This window comes from Homalodisca vitripennis, chromosome 5, assembly GCF_021130785.1.
Source record: "Homalodisca vitripennis isolate AUS2020 chromosome 5, UT_GWSS_2.1, whole genome shotgun sequence".
In the NCBI taxonomy this organism is placed as follows: domain Eukaryota; kingdom Metazoa; phylum Arthropoda; class Insecta; order Hemiptera; family Cicadellidae; genus Homalodisca; species Homalodisca vitripennis.
The window spans coordinates 104015800-104041192 of record NC_060211.1 but is presented as its reverse complement, the minus strand read 5'-3'; the positions used below and the strand labels follow the sequence as shown (position 1 = coordinate 104041192).

The 25393-nt window shown below is 35.0% G+C and overlaps 1 protein-coding gene across 1 annotated transcript in view; it reads right to left on the bottom strand.

The window, feature by feature from the left end:
- The window catches only part of LOC124362623 (transmembrane protein 245), a 48889-nt gene extending 29261 nt beyond the window's left edge, over positions 1-19628 (bottom strand). The window contains exons 1-3 of the mRNA XM_046817283.1: positions 18909-19628; positions 4014-4236; positions 1428-1480 (exon numbers count right to left, since the gene is read on the bottom strand). Of these exons, the coding sequence (XP_046673239.1) occupies positions 1428-1480; positions 4014-4236; positions 18909-19427 (795 nt within the window). The 5' untranslated portion in view covers positions 19428-19628. The remainder of the gene's footprint in view (positions 1-1427; positions 1481-4013; positions 4237-18908) is intronic.
- Between the last annotated feature and the right edge of the window lie 5765 nt (positions 19629-25393).

The following is a 25393-nucleotide window of genomic DNA, read 5'->3' as shown; positions in this document are numbered from 1 at the left end:
TAAACTACATTATCAATAATTGCATATACATGGGCAAATTCCATAGCAAATTAAAAGTGTATAAAATTATAGTGATACATAAGAAAAATAATAAAGATATATATTGCAACTATTGGCTAATCGCTCTGATTCTGGAACCTTATAATCTTCTTTCACAGAGTCAGTTTGGATTCTGATAAAATCATACTTCTTCTCATGTCATACTTGATTTTAAACAAGACTGTTAAATGGTCTTGAAAAAAACCTTTTTGTGACTGGTAATTTTTTAACCTCTCAAAGACCTTTGGTACTGTATTACACTCTCACCTACTTTCTAAAAACATAGGGTTTCCATGAAAACTCATTAGTCCTCATCAAGTCATATCTTACAAATAGATCTCAACTTGTGTATTATAAAAATGAGTACTCTAATTACAGGTTAGTAAATCAGTTTGTACCTCAGGGATCTATTTTAGAACCATTACTTTTTAACCAATGTATCATTGAGTATCATTAACATGTATGTGAATAATTTACATTTTACTTTACAAGACGATTTAGTTAAGTTTTACATTTATGCCGATGATCTACGTTTAAGTATATGATCTAGTCCCCCTTTAGCTGATAAAGTCATGTTTAGTTAGTGACTTGTGTGTGGCAAATTTGCTCTCCTTAAACTTAGATAAAACTCAAGATTTTGCTGTATCTCTGTACAAAAATAGTAATAGTGCTGTACAAACTGTTAGGAAACTTTAACACTTCTACTCCTATAGGGATACAGTCTAACTTAAAATAGCAGTCCCAGATATAAACTGTAATAGCAAAGCTAAACAGAGGTATTTTCATGATTACAAGACAAGGTAAAATCGTGTCAATGCACATACTACTAAAAATTTGTTTGAGCTATATAGATTATCCTCTGAATTACATTGCAATTTTTTGGCACAATGGTATACATGGTACTTTTATCAGTACTTTACTAGTAGTTCAGTTTTTATATCGGCACTCTTTTGACTTTCAAGAAACTGTCCTAGGGTTGTAAGATAATGATGATACTACACAGAGGAAGCTTTGTCAACACTGACTGAAACCACACTTTAAGCATTTTCACTAAGTGTTGTATTTTTGTGCCATATACTCTTATATTTACCTTTCAGAAAAGGGCTGTTCAAGCTCTGTGAAAGGTACCAGTCGGAATTAGTATCAAACCTTTATTTATTCGACATAGTATTATGACTCTTCCATGTATTTATATTTTTCAATGTTTAATGTATTCTAGAAAAAACTTACATCATTTTAAATGTGTAGTGATATATACAATTACAATATCAGAAATAAATTGAAGTTGAGGACCATGTATCTAACTCACAGGCTTGTAAATAATTATAATTTACTTGTGGAATGATGATATACCTAACATTATGAATTATAACTATAAATTCAGTTACCTGTTCAACATTAGTGGTTTCTTGTGATTCATTCTTCCCATCTGGAGAGTTATCTGTGAAAACAATGAAACAATCTTTTATTATTACTTCCAAATCACACAGGTCATAGATACTGAACTAAATAGGTGAAAACCTGATCAACCAGTACTAACATCACTTCACCTGATATTCATGGACCTGGATCACAGAAATGACACTACACTATCACTTTTATGAAATTCCTGAAGAGTCGAACCTGAAATCTCTTCAATAGCACTAACTGATAGAATGATTATGTACATAAAAGCAACCAATTTTTAAAAACAGTTTTATGTACGCTGTCAATTTTATAAATTACGTTTCCTTTGCTCCACCCTGTATGAAACTCAGATCATAAACATCAGAACAAAAACTTGAATACAAGTAGGCTGTAAAGAATGTATCTGAGAAATACTATACAAAATTTGTTGTGACAATTTGGACTTATGTTCGAATAAATAATAAAAATTTTAGTCAGTACCATACTTTAAAATCCAGGGTTAAAAGTACAAAAAAGTCCACCAACCTATTTGGAATAAAAATTCTAAAATTGAGGGATACTGAAAGTTTGACATGGGGTAACTAATATTAGTAAATTAAATTCAAATTCTTCATACGTAATGGACAATAATTTCACATTCTACAGTATTATTCTTTGAGTAGTCGCAAACAAAAAAGTAAAAAACATTTTGTAAAAACTTAAGATGGTAATTTCTTTACGGGTAAGAACCCCTAAAAACATAAAATTAAAGATGGTGTTGCATAGTGATATTGTAAGTGGCACCTAAACATGAGTAAACTGGGTAATAAAAAAGAATGTTTTCTTTCTATAGTGATTTAATGAACAAACACATAACAAACTATTGAAAAACTTAATGGTACTATATTTTTGAACATATTATACAGTTATATTTGAAAAATTAATTTTTATATAAATTTGATTCATCATTTTTATGAATGATTTTTCTATCTAAAATTGAATGCAATTTCATTCATCAAATTAAAGGACATCATCCTCACTTGAGTTGACCCACAAACTTTCTGTATTCTATTGGTTTTAGCTGGTCTTGATGTTGAGATCTTGTTAGAGAGACTGTACAAGAGGCCTCATTGTGGTTTAGGTCCAATGGATTAGTTAGTGCTCAATGAAGTCAAGACTCAGAATATTATATTCAGCTTAAAACAAACACCATCAGATGATACAATAAATGCTTTTTTTACTACTGTACAATTTTTAGGTATCTATATCGATAGTACTTTGACTTGGAATTCCCATATTGAGTACATATCCAAAAGGTTGTCTAGGGTAATTTTTCTACTCAGGCGATTATTGTCGTGTGTGCCTGAAAACTATGTAAAATCAGCTTGTTATGCATTTTTTCAATCAGTTTTCAGATACGGTTTAATAATCTGGGGAAACAGCAGTAAGATTGAAGACATTCTAATTCTGCAAAAGAAAGCTGTGCGAGTGATAGCGAGGGCCCATTCTCTGGACCACTGCAAGCCTCTGTTCATTGAACTTAAATTACAAACTGTGATAAATCTCTACATCTTTGATTTAGTTACTTATTTACTCAAAAATTTTCAAACTCTCACTCTAAGAAGTGATATACACAACTACTATACTAGAAATAGAACTATTATTGCCATAGATCATGTTAGATTAGCCAAATCTCAAAATAGTCACATTATAATATCTCAAAAAAAATCTTCAATAAAGTAAAACATTTGGTAGATAAGTATCCCACAAAAATATTTTAAAACAAACTGTACCATTGGCTTTTGAACAATCCTTTCTATACCCTATCAGAGTTTTTTAATTACAAGGATATTAAATTTTAGTTTGTTAATAATGTATACAGGATCCATTGCACAGCTCGCTAAATCTGTTATACTACAATGGAAAACATATATTTGTAAACAACAATGAGATTTCAGTAAATTGTTCAATTTTAATCTAGAAACTGTCTTATTTTTATTCAGTACGGTACTGTAAATTTCATCTGTAGATCTTATATTGTAACCTGTTATCCTAAGATTTTAATTTGTTGTGCTAGTATTGTAGTAATTCACGTGCAATCAGTTAAAATATGTTTTAATTTAATATATTTTAAACTTTTATAAAATCTTTTGTTGTTCAATTATTTTAAAATCTCTCTTTGTTAAACTATTGTCTTACATTATGATATTAATATTCAAAAAATAATTTTAAATTGTAATGATATCTTAAAAATTGAATAGTTTGGTTTTATTACTTGTTTCTAACCATGTCATCTAGACAATATTACTGACTTTGTCAATGCATGTCATATGTAAAAAGGCAAATAAATATTGATTGATTGACTGACCTTAGTCTGTCTCAGGCTTGAACTATTATCACTTAAAGCCTGTTCATGAAAATACAGAGTAACATCTGTGACAAGGTATGTGGCTATAAACTGACTGAAATAATGAAGGTATATATTGATCCAGAGCATACAAGGTAATCATTATAAAAGTTACATGGATTGTAATCAGTATGTCCAGTCCATACGTCTTTAACTATCTGATTTTTAAAAATATACTTACCAACACTCTGTGAAAGATTGACTTTGTGTGAGAGTAAAACTCCTGAAATAAAAAGCATTTGGAAGAGAATGAAGGCAGGGAGTTTTACATAGTAGAAGTAACTTGCAGTGTAGGCTGAGATGGCAAACCAAACAGCATATGATGCTGAGAGGAAGTGTTTTTCATATTTGGGATCCCAACACAGTGTTATAGAGATTAGAAATGCCAGTACAACAGTTGTTACCTGTAAAATAGTCATAATTAAGTTTAATTTTATCAAGAAATATAACATTAAAATTAATTATTACTCTACTTTTAGTAATGTGAGGTGCTAAAAAGTCCCTAGTGCATGTAATCTAAACTAGAACTATTTTGTAACTAAATTAATGCACAATATTCATACCAATACCTACATTAAAAAGAGGTGTCATATAGATTATCTGAAAGTAGTTCATGTACACTGGATGTCCAATTCTTAAATTGGAAGTGGAATTTTCGTTTTGAAATTATCTTAGACAGAGAGAAACATTACCTTGTAAATATTCTGTTTAATCCTTTGTGCACCACCAAAAATCAGCAGAATACGTAAAATATTCCAGGCTTGGGACAGAATATTTTTTAAACATGTTTTTCTGACATTTTGATGAAACTTTGTGTATGATAGTAAATTCACACCAAATAATTTTTGTAGCGGCTCTGTTGCTAAAAAAGGCATACTGATATTTGCAAAACCATCCGCTGCATACAGTCTTTAGCGGATGTACCCGCATCTATCCACAAAAGATTAATAATCCTTATTTTCACAATAAACTAATTGCAAATATTGATAACAATCTCATAAATAACAAAAATAATAAAAATATATACAAATATTATATGAAAAATAATTGACATTTCTTCAACTACTATCAATAAGCTGTGCTTTCATTTATCCACAGCATAAAGAAAAATGTGCCATGACTACCATGAAGCTTGGACATGTATGTTTTGTAAAATATATGACTCATAAGAAATCCAACATTGACTTACTATTGTCTCCATCTTTTTATAATTTACTTAGTGGGAAGATGCATGTTCCTTAATATTGTTTTAATTAAAAAGATACAAGTTGAATTACTTTAGATAAACAAGATTAAATATAGCATAAATTATCTTATTTCTATTAAAATTTGACACATTTTTGTTATTCAGAATTTTGCTTCTGAAATACCTTTTTATGGGGCATAATATATTAAGCTGTCCATGGTTTTTATACCACTTGGTTTAGTCATCAATACTTCTTATATCAAATAACAGAAGTAACAATCAGTGTGTATATATATTTATATACAGGGTGTCCAAAAAGTCCCGGGTCGGTTAAATAGTTTTCAAAATATTTTAAATAGAGCTACAAAACCTTACACAAAGTTACTGGACATAAAAATCTATTTTATCACATATTCAGTCATCCGCTACTTCCTCAGGGGGGTGGCCCGCTAGGAGTCAGAAGAAAATCTTAAATGTAAGCATAGGTTGATATGCATATCAAATTAAAGGTCTATATTAGTAGAGTACAGAGCCGCAAACCCGACCTCAAACGGACAACCGAGTCAAAAATGACAGCTGTTCAAAGATGGCTAAGAGTTTGCAACTTAGGTTAATGTAACAAAATACACTGATGAGCTTTTTGATTTTAACTTTACTAACCCAAAACTGTTTACAATTTAATGAGTTATTCAAATGACCCTCAAACACCTCAAGAAACACCTCATGTCCATTTTTTAATGTTAGGAAAGTTAAAGTGAAAAATATCATCAGTGTATTTTGTTACATTAACCTAAGTTGCAAACTCTAGCCATCTTTGAACGGCTGTCATTTTTGACTCGGTCATCCGTTTGAGGTCGGGTTTGCGGCTTTGTACTCTACTAATAAAGACCTTTAATTTGATATGCATATCAACCTATGCTTACATTTAAGATTTTCTTCTGACTCCTAGCGGGCCGCCCCCCTGAGGAAGTAGCGGATGACTGAATATGTGATAAAATATATTTTTATGTCCAGTAACTTTGTGTAAGGTTTTGTAGCTCTATTTTAAATATTTTGGAAAATATTCAACCGACCCGGGACTTTTTGGACCCAAACTCTTGCCATCTTTGAACAGCTGCCATTTTTGACTCGGTTATCCGTTTGAGGTCGGGTTTGTGGCTCTGTACTCTACTAATATAGACCTTTAATTTGATATGCATATCAACGTATGCTTACATTTAAGATTTTCTTCTGACTCCTAGCGGGCCGCCCCCCTGAGGAAGTAGCCGATCACTGAATATGTGATAAAATAGATTTTTATGTCAAGTAACTTTGTGTAAGGTTTTGTAACTCTATTTTAAATATTTTGAAAAATATTCAACCGACCCGGGACTTTTTGGACACCCTGTATAAAACAACATATATAAAAGTCATATGGTTGGAATTAAATGAATTAAATTTGTATCGTTTTGAACTTGTTCAAAAACAGAATATCCCTAAATATTTATAAACATTTTCAATTAAACTTATTCACATAACAATATACAGTGTGAGTTAAAAGTATGGATACATGCTGTTTTGTTATTTATGGATAAAGATGGAGGGATGAAACTCAGACACCTTTATAGGAAATAGAAGTGTACTTTTTAAGTCATTGTTACAACTTTGCCCATTTTCCCAAAATGAGATTTGGAGGGGTCCGCTCAAAATTGGTAAACGTAAAGACCCATTAAGGTCGTAACAACTCATTTGAAAGGTCTTTTTAAAAGAAGAATTGTGGAAACTAGAGCTTTCTATCTTAACCCCAGTGGCGGATTTCCCATTAGGCACGATAGGCAACTGCCTAGGGGCCGGTCTAAAGGGGCCGCAAACCCCAAAAATAAAAAAAGATTTTCCCTAGTACATAAAATTGTTTTATTCATATAAAACGAGTTTTTCAATGTACAGTAGACTAGACTCCCGATTTACCGCGAGCGGGTTAACCGCGATGCTATCCGCAACGAAAATAAAAAAAACCGTAAATTTAAGCTACACAAGAATTGTAGTAATTTAAATGCGCGATCACCTTAGTTCATCTTTCCGCGCCCCGTCTATAGGGCCATCCTTCCGTGCGCTCAGTATAGTTGCCGCGCCCGCGCCAGGACCAATCGCAGAGTGGGGGAAGCGGTTAAGCCCGACACGACACGACAGTACAGGCCGTGTCACCGTGCTCGGCGCCTCGTTTGGGCATGCGCACTACTGTCCTTCCCCCACTAGCAGTCACGGTACAGTCTCACTGGAAAGCGACCACTCCAGCTAGGCTCACAACGCTCATTATTGTTTTCTTGCTCCCTGTGTGCGGTCAACACCCTGTGTTTGTGTTGTGAATGTTGTGATACTTGTGGAAGTTTTGGAGCTGCTGGCATGGCAACACCGACTGTATTTAAGTCGAAGCTGGATGGCAAGGTTCTGAAAAGTCAGACACGTGAAGTTATTTCTAATGTGATGGATTTTATGAGTAGAGAGGGTAAAGAGGGAACATTTGTTATTGACCCTAAGAAAGTAAGAGAAAGAGTGGCAACAGCTGTCGGTGTTTCGCGGCGAACTCTAACCCGTATAAGTGCCGAAAAAAGAAAATTAGCTGAAACAACGACTTCCTTTGAAACTCCAAACAAAGTGAGAAAGGTGCCAAAAAAGGTGACTGGACTCGATGATTTTGATCTTGGTGTTATAAGACGGACAATCAACAATTTTTATTTGACCGAGAAATGTCTACCAACACTGAAGAAAATGTGTTCAAAACTCGAAAGTGAAATACATTTTACCAGGTCTATCTCGAGTTTGAGAAGAATTGTTAGGAAAATGGGCTACAGATGGAGAAAGACCAAATCAAACAAACATATTCTTATGGAAACCCAGGATGTTGCTTACAAACGATTTGTATATTTGAGAAAAATTCAAGAATACCGGAAGGAGAAACGCCCCATAGTTTTTATGGACGAATCTTACATCGATTCAGCTCATGTTTCCGGAAAAGGTTGGTCCGATGACTCAAATGCAGGAGTGGCGGCCCCATTGTCCAAAGGCGAGCGACTTATTTTTCTACACGCAGGAGGAGAAATGGGCTTCGTGAAAAACTGTTTGACAATGTGGAGAGCCAACATAAAAACAGGAGATTATCACGACAATGTGAACGGCAAGATGTATTTTAAATGGCTGACGGAAAAATTAATTCCAAATTTACCTCCTCGGACTGTTGTGGTTATTGACAATGCATCTTATCACAATGTCCAAGTAGATAAGTGCCCAACTTCGAAGAACACTAAATCAGAAATGCAAGATTGGCTGATACAGAAGAATATTGCATTCTCATCGTCATCACTCAAGGTGGAGCTCTACGAGTTGATTAGGCAACACAAACCGGCGCACATTCGCTATCAAATTGACGAGATTATGAGAGAACATGGACACGACATCCTTAGGCTCCCTCCATATCATCCCGAACTCAATGCCATAGAGCTAATCTGGGCTGATGTAAAAAACTGGGTTGCAGCTCACAATGTGACTTTTAACATACATGATGTTGAGCGCCTTGTAAACCAGAAGTTTGAAACCATAACTGAAACGGACTGGAAAAAAATATGTGAAAATGTCAAGAAAATGGAAGAGAAGTTCATAGGAGTTCAAAGTCAACTGGAAGATACCATTGAATCTTTTGTTATCGATCTTGGTGCAGAGTCCAGTGAAGAGGACAACAGTGACTTTTCTGAAGATGACATTGAAGACGGGAATTTGTCAGGGATCGAAGAGTTGATTTAAATATTTATTTCCAATGTACACCCATTATTGTTTATGGACAACGAGGAGGACAATATATCACTTTGGAATCTTTAATTCCCACAATGTTGTAATTATTGTATATAATAAATATTGTTTTGTGAGTATGTAAAATATGTAAATAACTTTTAATGCGGCCTCCGGCAGTCTCAAGCCTGCAATCGAGTATTGAAACTCTGAACGCAGAGAGAAAGTTATTTCTAACCATCAGAGGGAAATACCTTATCACAATAATTATGTCATGGATTTAAAGAAATATTATTTAAACATTTCTATGAAATCAATTTAAAGAAATATTTTGGTTCATACTGTTTAGTATAAATGTGTTTCCTCCATTGATAAAATAACGAAGATATTTTTAATTTGTTGTGGAAGACACGAGGGCCAGAGGGACCTGCTAGAGTTGACTGTACCGAGTAAAAGTAGGGGAGGTGGAGTGGGAGCATTGGCGTTGTCTCTCAGGCCACCCTCCCCTACGCGCCGAGCACGGTGACACTACCTGTAAGATGCTCCTGCTAGCTCCCGCTTGACAGCTAGTGTAGTGATCGGCACTACCCCAGCAGGGTTGAACGTTGTTGTTGACTGTTCTGTTCGAGTATAGTTGTTGATATATCTTTTAAACGTGCTGTTACATTTAATCTATAAAGTACGAGTATATTACTAGTATACTATCTATTTTTGTTTTAGTTTAGTAACAGTTCAGTCATTCGTATTTCAGTGAGTATGCCTAGTATGAGTGAAGTGAATTACTGAACAGTGAACAAAGTACCTAACTGACGTCCATCAGTCCATCAAAGATGTCTCAAAATTTGCATTCAGCGAGTGGTGCTTTCAAGCGTAAGTTAAAAAAGGCAAAAGATGATGCTGCCTCTAAATTATTAGATAAAACCCATAAACTAAACACATTTTTCATAACCTCCAAAACACCTAAATTTGACAGCAAAGCGACTGGAGAAGGATCAGGGACAAATGCATCACAAGACGTGTCTACACGTAGTTGTAGCTCGGAAACAAGCCCTGAAAGTAGTTTTTTAAGTAATGAACAAGACGCCCTTCACGATGATGATAAATACAAACACTCAGTTATACACAGCCTTCCGGATTCAAATCCATAAATACAGTCTACCAGTAGTCTTAATGTACCAGAGAAGAATGTTAACTTTGATTTAACTGATCCAAATTGTTGGGGGCCATTGACCAACGAAATGAAAGACATTATAATTAAAAGCTTACCAAAGCACCTATCAAAAATTACAAATTGTGACTTTTCAACATCTAAGCGTGTGTATTCAGATAAAACAACGCGTTATGCCAACAAGAGCATGCTGTTTACGCGCATGAAAAATGGACAATTACAAAAGAGGGAATGGCTGATGTATTCACACTCTGCAGGTTGTTTTTATTGTGTCCCTTGTACCCTATTTCACAATGAATCAATTAATTGTGACACTGCTTTTACAAATGGATTTAATGATTAGAAGAATGTAAGCCGCCTTTTACAACATGAAAAAAGTTCAGCTCATAGAAATAACACCCTTTCTTTTGTTAAGAGAGGAAATGTTCTTGGTAAAATTGATTCTGCATTGCATCAACAGTACATGAAAGAAGTGGACTACTAGCGTAAAGTTTTATCACGCGTTATTCACGTAATAAAGTTCCTTGGGTCTCGGGGATTGGCCTTTCGGGGTTCTAAGAATGAAGTGTTTGGTTCTTTAACAAATGGGAACTTCATGGGAATACTAGAGGTTGTAGCTGAGTAAGACGATTTTTTAAAAGCACATCTTCAAACGCATGGCAATCCTGGAACAGGAAAAGTGAGTTACTTGTCAACAACGATATGCAATGAATTGGCTGAAATAATGCATAAAAAAATTGTTTCAACCATCGCCGAGGAGTTAAAATTAAGCAAATACTATTCTATCAGTATTGATTCTACACCCGATATAACTCATCACAATCAGTTAACATTTATTGTTCGTTACATTTTAGATGATGGGTGTCCAATATAAAGATTTTTAAGCTTTATCAGAATAGACAATCACACTGGTGCCGGAATGGAAGAAATTGTTTTGAACATGTTGGCTTCTCTAAAAATACCTTTAGATGATATGAGAGGCCAGTGGTACGACAATGCCGCGAATATGTCTGGTCAGTACTCAGGACTTCAATCACAAATCAAAGGCCACAATCAACTTCATTCCATGTTCCGCTCATTCATTGAATTTAGTAGGAACACATGCAGCTAGCTCTTGCCTTCAAGCAACCAAGTTATTTATGTTTATACAAGAACTGTATGTTTTCTTTAGTGCATCAACTTCAAGATGGGTGACCATTGAAAACCTGATAAAGGACAGCGATAGTAAACAAAAGCTTTTACCTAAGAGACTTATTACTACAAGGTGGTTAGCCAAGTGGAATGCTTCAAGAGCTTTAATTGTTAACTACTGGGAGTTTCATGCAGCACTTGAAAAAATAGCGGAGAGCCCACAAGAAAAACCAGAATGTAGAGTTGCAGCTGAGGGTCTATGTAATTCGTTTGGCAAAATTGAAATAGCAATACTACTGGTAGTTTGGAATGATATCCTTGAACATTTCAACGCTGCTAGTAAAACCATGCAAAGCACAAGTGCTGACTTGGGAATGGTTTGTAATCTGTATAAATCACTTAAAGATTACGTACAGACCCTTAGAGAGAGATATGATTACTATGAACAGAAGGGTATGGAATTAATAAAAAGTGAGGTAGCTAACTACAAGGAAGACACGAAAAGGAGAAGGAAGAGAAATAGAATGTCAGACGAAGACAAATTAAATGGCACTGATAATGATACCAGTAGCTTTGATGGAAGACAAAACATGATTGTAAATACATTTTATATTGTTATTGACAATATAACCCAGGAATTAGACAACAGGTCAAAAATTTATTTTGATCAAAATGAGGTTTTTGGTGTTTTGTATAACATGGACAAACTAAATGATGAAGAAATTCGTCAAAAAGCGTGTGGTTTGGTGGATAAATATTCCTCGGATCTCACATCTGAACTTGGGGAAGAAATGATCCATTTTAAAGCGTTTGTGGAAGAAGCTGAAGGTATAGAAGAAAACGCAAAAGAACATCATTTACCTGCCTACTATTTAAAATTTATCAGGAAGAAACAACTGACAACACTCTTCCCAAACATTGATACTGCACTAAAAATCTTATTATGCATGATGTCTTCAAATGCATCGGGAGAACGGTCATTCAGCATTCTCAAACGTGTGAAGAATTAACTACGCAACTCAACCACTGACACCAGGCGGTCCAGCCTAGTTGGGTTTTCTGCAAATGCTGAACTGTTGAATAAACTGAATTTTGATCAAATCAAATCAAAGAGAACTTTATTCATATACATCGAGTACAGAATATGTGTCAATATGTATGTAAAAATTTTATCTAGTTTAAAACATAGATAAAGATAAAAATGTCATGTCCAGTTTAAAAATTCCTCGATGGAGTAAAACGTCCTGTCAGCAAGCCATGCACTGAGATTCCTCTTCAACGCTGACTCTCTTGTTATGCTCTTGAGGTGTCTTGGTAGGAGATTGTAAAATTTTGCACCTGCATAAGATGGCTTCTTGGTAGTCATGGTGAGTCGATGAGGTTGTAAGACGAAGTCTGTCACATTGCGGGTTCCATATGAATGAATTTCGCCCAGTCTATTGTAATCAGTGTTAAATACATGTAGAATGGTTTGTTGTATGTAAAGAGCCACCACTGTCTGAATTCCAAGGTCTTTGAAAGCACTTCTGCACGAGTCAAGATGATTTAGACCTGCCAATATTCTTACCGCTTTCTTTTGAAGTTTTAGAACTTTAGTCATATTTCCTATACTTGACCCTCCCCATATTATCAAACCATACCTCACAACAGACTCAAATAGGGCAAAATACGCGACCCTGGCCGTTGACAGATCTGCAACAGACCTTATTCTTTTTACAACATACAGGGCAGTACTCAGTTTCCTGCACACCATGTCCACATGAGGGGTCCAGGACAGATGTTGGTCAATGATCACTCCTAGGTATTTGGTTTCGTCCTCTACTTCTACCATTGGCAACCCCTCGGTTAAGTTTGCAGCTCTTGTAAACAGAATTTGTTTAGCTTTGCTGTCATTTAGTGCAAGATCGTTCTCCTGACAATATTGTTTTGCCATATTGAAAGCAATGAAGGCCTGACAATCTAAATCATTAGGGCCTTTTTCAGCAAGTATAAGAGCTGTGTCATCAGCGTACATTGTGGTGTGGGCTTGCTCCTTTAGGTAATCTGGGAGGTCATTTGTTACCAATACATACAAGACTGGACCCAGTACTGAGCCTTGAGGGACCCCTCTTGTTATATTGAGGGGTTTTGACCTAGCATGGTAAACTGTGTTATTAGCTGTATATTTCAGCTCTACTAGTTGAGTCCTGTTCTTCAAATAACTATTGAACCAGTTTATTGCATTGCCTTGGATTCCTAAAGTCATCAGCTTAGTAAGAAGTAAATTATGTCCCAGTGTGTCGAAAGCTTTACTTAGATCCAAGAAAATAGCAGATGCTATTTTTCCAGTTTCAATTTGGTCAATTACATTCTCAAAGAAGTCAGTGATAGCTGTGGTTGTAGATTTAGAGGATAAAAATCCGTGCTGATGTTTACTGATCAAATTATTGTCCATGAGGTGGGTTATTAATCTTGTTAAAACAATTTTTTCAAATATCTTGGAGATGGTTGATACAAGATATATTGGTCTAAAGTGGCCAGCTTCTGTGCTTTGTGGTTGTTTCTTAATAGGGATTATTTTGGCAATCTTAAGGTCAGCTGGAAAAATACCCTGAGCTAAGGACTTGTTCATAATACCAGTCAGAGGCAGTGTAATTTCATCAACACAGTGCTTAAGTAAGATAGATGAGACATCATCTATGCCTGCTGATGGCTTTGATTTCATTGCCATGATGTTTTCTTAACTTCTGCCTGTGTAGTGCTATGAATAACAAATTCAGGTGCATTGAGGCTTCCTTGAGATATCTGAAGTTTGACCTGCTTCTTTTAGTGTTATCTCAGCTATAGTTGTAAAATAAGTATTTAGGTGCTCAGCTATTTCAAATGGATTGTTTAATTTGTTGCCATTGACTGTCAATTCAAGTGGAGTGTCCTGTTTCTTCTTATGGCGTTCATTATTAATTGTGTCCCAGACTGCTTTTGACCTGTTTTCTGAGTTGCTTATGCGGTCTACTATTGCTTGCCTTTTTAAATATTTCAGTCTCATATCATAGGCTTTTTTCTTTTCTGCTGTTTGGGTTTTAGCAGCTACGCAACCTGTGGTTTCTTCTCTATTTAAGGCTTCTAAAAACTCGGTCTTCAGTCTTTGAGCTTCTGGATCATTAAAGTAACAAGCTCTTGCATTACGCTTTGCTTTGGTTTTTTTATAAGGACATGTTAGGTTCATTGCAGAGTTAAGTATTTGGCTAAAATTTCTAAAAGCAGTGTCCACAGCTGGTGCATTAAGCACTAATTCCCAGTTAAGTCCCTTTAAGTAGTCACTCAGGCTGTCAAGGTTATTTTTATTAAGATGTCTTCTAATTGAATAAGTTGTGGGAACAGGTGATTTCTTCAGATTCGTTGAACACAGCTGTGCGTTGTGATCCGAAAGCCCTGTGGTCAAGACATCTACTGTGACTTCTGGTAAAGGGATGTTGGAGCAGACACAGTCAATTGATGTTGATGTAGTGCTGGTTACTCTGGTAGGTGGCAGTGATAATCTCCTAACACCATATTGTGCAAGAGCGTCATTAAGTTTCAAACAGGGACTGTCTTGAACTAGGTTGTCCACATTTATGTCGCCAATTATAATGCTTTGTTGAAAGGGGATTGTGTTCAAGATCTCTGTTAAGTGATCGATTGCCTCATCCAAGTTCCCAGATGGTGGTCTATAAACACCCAACACATGATGATATTGTAGACGAGTTTGCTGCATTAAAAGCTAGAAAAGTTGATTTGTAAGGAAATATAAAACATAAAACTATTCATGTAATCAATGTATAATTTCACTAATATGATTTGAATATTATAAAGTGTACAAAGCCACTAACTTAGTTTTAATTGTAAGTCCCAATCTTTTTTATTTTGTGTAGTTCTGTTTTTTTAGGTAGGGGGGGCCGCATGTTAACATGTGCCTAGGGGCCGCTAAAGTCACAATCCGCCACTGCTTAACCCAGTACAAGATGGCAGCTAATTTAAATTAATTAATAATTAATTTGAGGCAAAACATGAACCACATTCAGAAGGTACAAACTTCAATAGACAACCACTTTCCTTACAAACTCAAAGCTATTTTACAATTATTATTAGCTGCTGCAGGACAGGCCTCTATTATCTTATCAGTTTTAAGTCCAGTATCATGTACAGTTTCTGGTTGGAATCAACAAAGTTAAGACATGTTTTTGTGATACTTTACTTTGAAATAGAGTTTAAGTGAACAAGACTGTATTATGATCCTGATGATGCAACGCTATAGAGACGGGGTGAGATCTTATGATAAAGTAAAGAATGACACCTAACCCAATCAAAACCCTGTATCTATAATCAGGAGTTCAAAAAAATGTTGTTTAAGTTTCACATGACTATTTACTAGATAGATTATCACAAACTAGTTAGGTACTTCAGCCATGGATATGTTGGCTGCAGTTTAATAAGTGGCCACCAACACAATCAAATCAACTATTAACACTCAAATGACCAAACTATCGATTAGAACGATTTAAATGCTGTCAGACATGTTTACCTTGTAAAGTAATAATTGTAAGTACTATGCTGCTCACACTTAGAATGAATAAAGTTGTGTTATTTTCTATAATCTAAAATATGTATTTTTTTTACATATAAAAATTTAACTTCACTACAATACAATCTTAAAAGGGTACTTTGGGATTATACCGACCACACCCGCATGAAGAACACAGAAATATAAAATTATAGAAACAAACATTATAGAACGAAAAAACAACTCTTTAATTACAAAATTACAAACTTACAAGCATTTCCAGGTATTGTGATCGGTATTGTTGTCGCTGTTATCTTATCTTTCTCGAGAATCCCGATTACGGCAGGCAGGCCGTGCGGCATCACGTGATTATTTAAGTTTTTTGTACGGTACATAATTGCCTTTCCATTACAATTTAATTTATATTTCTGATCAGCCCCTCTAGAATTTGATATTTTACTGATAGGTACTATGTTTTTCTTTCGTTGACATCAGCGCGGGGCGAAGCCCGTGGCCGGAGGCACTCGCATTTTGGGTGCGGAGTGTGATCAAGAATAAAAACAAGTTTTGATTGTTTTTTTTTTTTCAATAAAGAGTTTAGTTTTTCTTTGGTAATGTTTGATTTTGTTGAATTTTTGTATTTGGAGAAATGTACGGGTAAAACACGGAAGTACAAAGCGACGCACCAGCTGAACGGGCGGCGAGACGTTATCTACTAGACCGCTCCACTTTGACCTCTGTCTGAGGATGGGGAGGGGTTTGCGATATGACAATTCCTGTTTTATATTGACGAAATATTGTTCTACGCTAATCTAGTAATCAGTAGAAGCAAAATGTCAAATAACGATTCATGTCTGGGTGTGGTCGGTATAATCCCAAAGTACCCTTAAAAGTCTATAATGTAATTCAGTTTGATATTATTGTTCCAAATAAATTCAAACTAAGTTATATCATGTGTATAATGTTTGATTAATAGCCGCTAGAGACGGGAAATACTGTAATTTCTCAATGACCTATTACAAAATAACGTTGAGGAATTACATTCCAGTAACTTGTAACCTTGGTAATGTAATCTGATGTCAGAGAAGTTGGACGTTCTGGGACATGACTGAGGTCGGGAAAGTACCGACCGGAAATGCCACTGGTCATCAGTGCGGGCTTCAGCGCCACCCGCACTTCAGGCAAAAAATGAAAAACATCCCTAGAGATAGCATTCAAATTCAAGCTCAGATATCACATGAGCGCTTGTAAAGGTTACCTTTAACTTTGGTACTACTAGTAAAAAATGTACAATAATATAATCTAAACCTTCATATATCGTTTAATAACATCCATAGGCTAGTTTAATATTTCCATTCCTAGTCTCATTGCTTGTACAATATATCCGTTGCTGTTACTGGTTACCGAGTAACCTACAACCAGATTCATTAATACAACATTAAATCAATCAGCCCAACTGTTACTGAAATAACAGTAAATTAGGGCATTCATTAATACAAACTAACTTCCGAAGTGGTCAGGCCTAAGTCCTCACTGGAAATAGAGCATACTAGAAATCAATGAGTCCGTCACTCCAAATAGACAAGTGGTAATAGATTACGACTGAGTAACCTGTTACTGACACTGACAATAACACTGCCTATCTATAATGGAGCTATATTGTTATTTAAAATACTTACTACATCATTGGGTTCGACATTTTGTTTTCTGTATTTTTAGAGTCTTTAATATCAATGATTCCATTGTGGTGATGGTCGCTTATTATGTTGCAGAAAAAAATGGCTTCCAACAAAGCAAAATAATTTGTGTGGTATTTGCTTAATGGTCGCAAGTGATGAACATACATCATTTGTGTCATAAGCTATCAGACGTATTATCCTTTCAAATAGTGCGAAGTAGCCTAGAACCTGGGAGTCAATTTTAAGTAAATTTTATAATGCTTTGTTTGTTATATTTAATAAAAATAGGGGTAGTCTTTAAAAAGCGGCCTACACTTGTTATTTGGTTGTTTTTATATTCAATTTTAAGTGTTTTTATCAAATAAATTTTTCGATACTACACTTTATTTCACTTAAAATATGACCAACTTATTAATAAATTATAATAATGTTTAATGTAAACAATAAACAATAAGAAGTAACTGTTATTTGGAAAATTTGAAAATGTTGATGAATTTGAGATTGAAAGTTCTTGGTGAGCGGTCATAGAAGTTGAGAAGTAGAATACAGACAATCTTTGTAATGTTTTGTACTGCAGGGAAGTGCATCTGTCAAGGGAGAATCCTTTCCTCCATTTCACAAAAGTGGTAGCTAACTGCTATCCGGACAAGCTGGGAGTATTGTAAAGCATCTCTAATATATAAGTCTACGTCAAAGTTGATTTTTTAAATTTTTAATCAGATTGTTAAATTAATTTTGTTATTGGAACGTGTTATTCTTATTGTTAATTTAAGATTAAAGTTGGGTAATATTCTGAATCGTTTGATAATAATAATCAAATAATGAGAGTAGTCCACTTATTAAAGTCTCCCCAATTCATCATTAAATTATTACTTTTTCAGATATAAAAACTCAGCTCAACTGTACTACAGCCTAAATTGGGGTAGGGTACTATAAGCGGACCCGGTTTTTTATATCGAAGAATGTAATCATCGATATCTAATATTTGCATCTCAAATCCTACACTATCAATCGATATAAAAGTATCCATAGTCCTCAATAACAATCATATGTTTTAAATTAAAATGTGAATTTAATATTTACAGTGATCAAACAAATTATTATAACCAAAATTAGGAAAACTGAAGACAACCATATTTGCTCCTCTCACAGTTACAGTTGTTTCTTTCCCACAAATTTCACATAATGGGTTTTTCGGTACAAGTCCAACATGTTGAAGTCACATAAACATGTCTTATCATCTTTCAAAGCAATGCTGTTTAGTTTTCTAAAATAGACTGTCATTTTTAATAATAAAATGTTACTTATAAATAATTGAAATATTATTATGAGTATCATTTGAAAGTGTTACAGCTGTTGGTGTAGATTATTTAAGTTAATGGTTCAAAATAATTAATCAGTATCGATTGATTATATCGATGGTTGTGATTAAGTAATATCGTTTGCCAATTTCAATATAAAATACCGGGTCCGCTTATCGTACCCTACCCCTAAATTGAAATACCTAAAATGTAGCTCAGTTCAAAATTTAAGATTTTTTATTTTTCAGTAGTTTTATATACATAGAATTGTTGTGGTGGCCCATTACTATACACAGCAACCTTAATTTAGGATAGTCTACAGCAACTTACCAAAGACGGATTTTCAAAAACACTGGTAGTAAGTTCTATAAATTTCACCATGAACTTCAGGACATTCCATGATAAACAGATTAATATCTGAGGAGTGTAGTTGTAAGTTAATCCAGAAAGAAATGCCATAAGTACACCACAAACTATCTTCATCCAATGCTTGCATAATAACTCACCCACATAATCAGAAACATCAAAGAATAGCTTGATAGGGCAAGAGACTATTCCTATTACAATTGGAAGCCTAAAATCTGTATCTTCAAACCAAATTATCCATGTTTTGAAGTGAGAAGAAAGCCTCTTCTTCAGTGGGTGAAGTACAGATCCACACAATAGAGCCCAGAAAAGAGGTTTTAAAAATGGTTGTAGGATTAAAAATGACAACCAAGCAAAGAAACTGCAAGAGCAAATTAAAATTAGGGCAATTACGTTATTTAAAGCCTTTTTAATTGGTTTTTCATATTTAGATCCCAGTATGGATCCCTCAAAGAATGTAGATTTAATCTTGGGTGTATCCATTGAAAGTAAAATCTATTTGAGATCAAAGTGCATGAATTAATTTTAAACTAACAACAATTCAATTCCATTTAGAAGAAAAAATTGTTAAGTGTCATTAAATAAAACAGTGAACAGCTTCAGAATTTAAAACAAGTTACGTTTTAGAGGTTAACAAAGTACTTTCCAGTTATCGATACTACTACTGAAGACTAATGACTAATGAGTCATGGAGTCATATGGACAGTAAGTGATAATATAGCGATGATGTCAGAGTCAGATGTTTTGCAGCTGACTGTGACATTCATAGTTTTGGTAGTTTTTCTATTTTATTTTTAGCAGCATTAACATTGTACAAAAAATGTAAATAATACCGAATAAAATAATACTGTATATAACGAAAAATATTGTAAGGTATATGTTAAAAGTCAAACGCAATATTTTATCTACCGCAATTGATTTTACAAGTTATTCACCGTGCAATTCAAAAGTCAAAGCCATGTAATATAAGTTCATGTAGTAGAAGGAAAGTCAATCTTAAAAGTGGTTGCAAAGATTTGATTTCAATGCACATTTGCGTTGTAGTACCTTTGATTGTAATTGCACAACTATACTATACCTAGCCACCATAGCTCAGCGGAAACTGGAGGTCCTACTTTCAAGTACCTTACATCTTATGCCAATATCAACTTTATTAATTTAAAAATGGACACTACATAAAGAAAGTAATAAATCTGTTATTTTAGTTTATAAACTTACGCTCCGATTGTTCAATAGTTTTAGATTACAGTACATCACAAATATACAATATTAAATGCCGTACAACATAACAAGTGTTAATAAGTCAAAATAACTAAGAAAACTGAGTTTTAAGTATATAAACAAAGTGATTCATACATTAAACTAAACGTGAATAAATATGGCAATATGGATCAATTATGCTACCAATAAACAATGCTCTTTATCAATAAATATCAAGTTTAGGCTTTTGTAAATATACGATTTATGTAGAAAATGTACAATGTTCTGATTTATATATTTATTGATAGTGGAGTTATATATTTTTTAACTCACAATTCCAGCTCAGAAATTCTTGAGTGGTGTAAAAGGGCCGCTAAAGAAACGAAACTGTTAAGGGTTTTTCCAATGTTCTGCTTGGGTTTCCTTTAGGAATTTTGGAGGAGCATTCTGCTCCATTGCATGGTGGTTTCTTTTCATATAGGGATAGGTGGTGTGCTGTGATATCAAAGTGGTTTCTATTTCTTGTGTTCTAACAATGATGGTCTCCAGTTTTGGTCTACCCTGTTGTAACAGAATGTACAATTGCTTGGAGTACGTACAGAGTTATTACTATTAGAGTTCTAAGTTCCCTGTAGCTAGCTTGAGGTCTTAGCCCTGCAAGAGCTCTTTAGTATTATCAGGACATCAGGACTATTCTGAGGTTTGTCCCTCCCAAAAACTATGAATCCGTACCATCTCGTCAACTGCCAATTTGTTTAAATTTTCTAGCTGCATAAAGGGAAAAGCTAATCTTTTGGCAGATTTTGTCTTGATGAGGCTTCTAGGAGAGTGTGTTGTCTGGAGTAAGGCCTAGGGACTTTTTTGTATTTGAAATGTCTAATTCTGGAGGTCCGCTAAAATAGTTTTGTGATACAGTGAAAACTAGGCTGTTGAGTGTTCATCTCATTTAGAAAACGATAATTAGTATGACAATATTTCTTTGCCATAGTAAAAGCTGTAAATGTGTATATGTCAAGTTGGTCTTTATTTTTATCTGTATATAAATAAATAAATAAATAAGGACTTTATTTTGGAGTGGTTTTCAACAATAATTGCTGGTTTACAAAACGACTCATGTCTTAGTATAGTTCTTAAAAAATTAAAAGCTTATTTTATAGTTATTAATAAATAAAACATAATATTAGACATACAGTTATATATGGCTATATCACCTTGTATTGTACATTAAATACTTGTATATATTTTCTTTGTATGTCGTTTCAGATACACCCTGGCCTGTTACGCTGGAGGACAGTTCATTATATAATTTGGGAGCAAAGTACGCAAATCGCTTTCTTTCAAATTCACGGCGAACGCGAGGCATCTCCAACACTTGATCCTGTCTAGTACTGCGAGATCGGACTTGAGACCTGCTTTTTAGTTTTTCTCTCAGATATCCCGGCCTGCCAGTGGTCAGGATTCTGTAAACCAGGCACGAGGAGCGCAGTGTATATAAAGTGCAGTGTCATCAGGATATATCACAACTTTACAGAGTCTCTTCACGTGTTGTGAGAAGTGATTAGTTAGAAGTCTATAAAATACTGGTCTAAGAACAGACTCATGGGGAACGCCTCGTGTTACTGGGAGTGCATGCAAAGATGTAAGCTCTACCAGCTGCTTTCTGTCACTCAAGTAGCTTTTGTACCACTCAACATATTTATCATTAATTCACAATTATTTTAATTTTTGTATTAATGAGCTATACCTTATAGGCACTCAATACATCTTTACTAAAATAAAAAAGATGCTTATGGCTATGCAGCCTTCTTCACGTTTATCAATGATAATTTCGGCTAGCTGTACGTTGGTTGTTGTTGATTTACACTACTTAAGTGGCCTAACGGTGTATTAAAAACTCGTTCCGATATTTTAGGAAAGGTGGAAATCAATGATATGGTGCGATCTATAGCTACTTTGGTTCATTAAAATTATCACTTTTATATTTCGGATATACTTTAGTCATCATCAGACAATTTTGTAATGTTGCTGGTGAAAGAGATGTATTGATTTAGTGGGATGAGAATATCAATTTTGGAGGATTTAATCACTTTTGAGGAAAAGCCACCATATCCTGCTTTTAGTTTGTCTAAAATTTTACCAATTTCAAAACAATTTGTTTTGGGGAAGTACAATTTAGGCAAGTGGAATAATGAGTCTTTAGTGGTTGTTTACGGCTGTACATTGACTTATCCATGATTTAACCCTTTGAGTGCCAAGTATTTTTTGAGTGGGTATACTGAAAAGTGCCAGGTATTTTTCTAGTGGGTGTTGTACCTAAAAGTGCCAGCCCTTTTTCAGGCATTTTGCAAGGTTTTAGTAAAACATTCACAGTTCGATTATTTAATAAGCTATCAACATGATTCTTTTTTTATTTTTCTCTGAAAACTCTGTTTAAGTAACATAAAATAACAAAGTTACCATAACACTAAATTTAGGAATACCGAAAATGGACTTACCTAAAGAAATTAAAAAAAATTTTAATTTCATTTTTCAACCAAATTATTATGACCAAAAAAATTCATATCCTTTTCTTAGTCCATATCACTGGAAAGTGTATGCAATTGTCTGTAAATCTTGAAACATTTATATTATTATCTTCAATAATGAGTAAGTTATACAACTTTTAAGAAACTATTGTCACATTGTTTCTGGTAGCTATGGCAACAAAAAATGTTTATATGTGATTTTCATAATTTAAAGTGATCGGACGTGTACTATAACAATTTATTTTGAAAAGAACGATTCTTCACAAACATTTCAATATGATATTATTCAAAAATATTAAAGGTTACAATTTTTAGTGACTTTTTCCCGAACGTCCGGTAAAATCGGACGTCGGCACTTTTCGGCCAACTTTTGTCGTCCGGTAAAATCGGACGTTAGCACTTTTCGGCCAACTTTTTTCGTCCGGTAAAATCGGACGTTGGCACTCAAAGGGTTAAGAATGTTTGGCTGTATTGGTAAAATATTTGTTAAGATGGTTTTTTATTTCTACTGGTGTGTAGATTGGTCTGTATACAGTCAGAGTATCCAGCTGTTGTGGTGTGCACTTTTCTTAACTGGTTAGCCACTTGCAAATGACTGTAGTCTTGTTATATAAAAAATGAAGAAATTTGTTTATTTATTAAATCTATTCGTCACAACAATAAAATATTCAATCACATTATTGGTCATCAATCAAACAAGCTGCTGGAAATATAACAGCTGTTTATAGTCGAATAGATACAACTTCCGTATCGGCGTGCTCGGGCCTTCTGACGTTGGAGTGAGAGGGAGAACTGCCTGGTTGGCTACCTGACCAATAGGAGCGAGGAGCGTCTGACGCGGTTGCCATAGCAACAAGCACTGTTGCCACATCGCACCGCGGCGACCGCTTCTCTGCGCAGTCTTCAAGTGCTACTAGAGTGACTACTTCGAGTTTACTGCTGGGGGCGGTGTTTGAAGTATTTTGACAGCCCCCGCAATAAATATATTTATGCCCCCGCAATAAATATATTTATGCTGTGAATGCAATATTAGGTTTTCAGAGTACCCGAATTATGTGTCCTTCACGATACCCGAATTATTTAGTAGTTGTAGATTATTATATAGTATAATGGTAACATATTAATATCGCACATATTTGTGTTAAATTAGAGAAATTTCGTTTCTGATTACTAGTGTAAACAATCAAAAGACAACACACTGACGCGTTGTTTGTTGGTAAGTACGCTGGCGCGCACCGTCTGATGTTCTCTTCTCAGTGTTCGGTGAGAAAGTGACCGCTCACGGCAGTGCCCGCACCAACGCGGCAACACCGCGGCATCAGTCTCCCCACTGCTCGCTGCCCCTCCACACCGTTCCAATACGGAAGTTATATCTATTCGACTATATAATAAAGAGCTGTTTTAATGATAATACATATAAGGCCCCCCCCATCAAAACTGCAAGGTATAACCCGATCAATGTGGGGCCTTCAGATCTGTCAGTCATCCATTAAGAGTCTGTAGTGTATGACGTTCTTTTTTTAGCACTCGTTCGAAACTCCACCTTTTCGAATCTCCCTGGTTTCTATTCGGGTGCCAACTTCTACAAAGCCGTTAGTTGGAACATTAGATCCAGTTGCGGTGGTCCTCAATTCCCATACAACTACCAGTAACTCTAGAGTGGTTGATATTCTCCGTGAAAACATAGCTTCATAAGGAGACAGTACCATGTTGTTTGATGCTCTCCTGAGCTGTGTAAGAAGACGGTTGAATTTGAAATACGAGTAGATGTCACCAGACTCTTCACACATAGCTTCAAGTGATTTGTTTGTTGTCACAGTATTGTATTGAACAGTATGTTCAGCCTGGCCATTTGTTGGGGGGGGGGGATGAAAGGATACCGTCGTTTTATGTATTATGGAGCTGTCTTGAAGGAAGATCTCGAACATCTGGGACACACACTGTCGTCTGTTGTGTGCAAAATGTTGCAAAAGGCGTTTAAAGTACTTAAAGTACTAATGCATCAATCAGATGTTATTCTTTTCGAGGGAATGACTTCGATCCATTTGCACTTTCGAGCCAGTTCATCTAGCTAAAGACTTAATATTTACCACTCCAATATGTCAAGAGGATATTTGACTGGAGTGACAAGAAGTGATACAGCCATCTTGGAGGTTCACTTCATTGTCGTGAACCCCAAATGGCTCTACACAATGGCTTGAAATCAGTACTTCTAGTATGGGCTGGAGATAATTGTCTTCTTTTGTCTCTTGAGCTACGCTGCAGCTGTCAGTCAGCAACTTGGATAGCTGCTTCATCTGGAAAATGGTGGTGTCGTCATATATATTTCACAAACAGCCAGGTCAGTATGTATCCTTGAAAGAAAATCTGAGTTTCCATGAAGTGCGGTTGGTCTGTACTCAATTGAGTAATGAAAACAACTAAGGAAATTGCATAGTTAAATATGTGAGAAGCTGATATTGTAGGTAGTGTTTTTGAGAGACGGAAAATTTATATTAAGGATTTGTAGTCTGTGATCAAAATAATTTTGCTTCCATAGCAATTTTGGAAACATTTATTAAGAACCCAGTAAATTCCTATACCTTCTTTGTCAATTTGTCTATATATCGTTTTCCACATTGTGTTAAAGTTCTTGAGGCAAAAGCAATAGGACGTTCTGATCCGTCCTGATATTTGTACGGCAGCACTGCTCCTAACTCAACTAGTGAAACATCTGTAACGAGG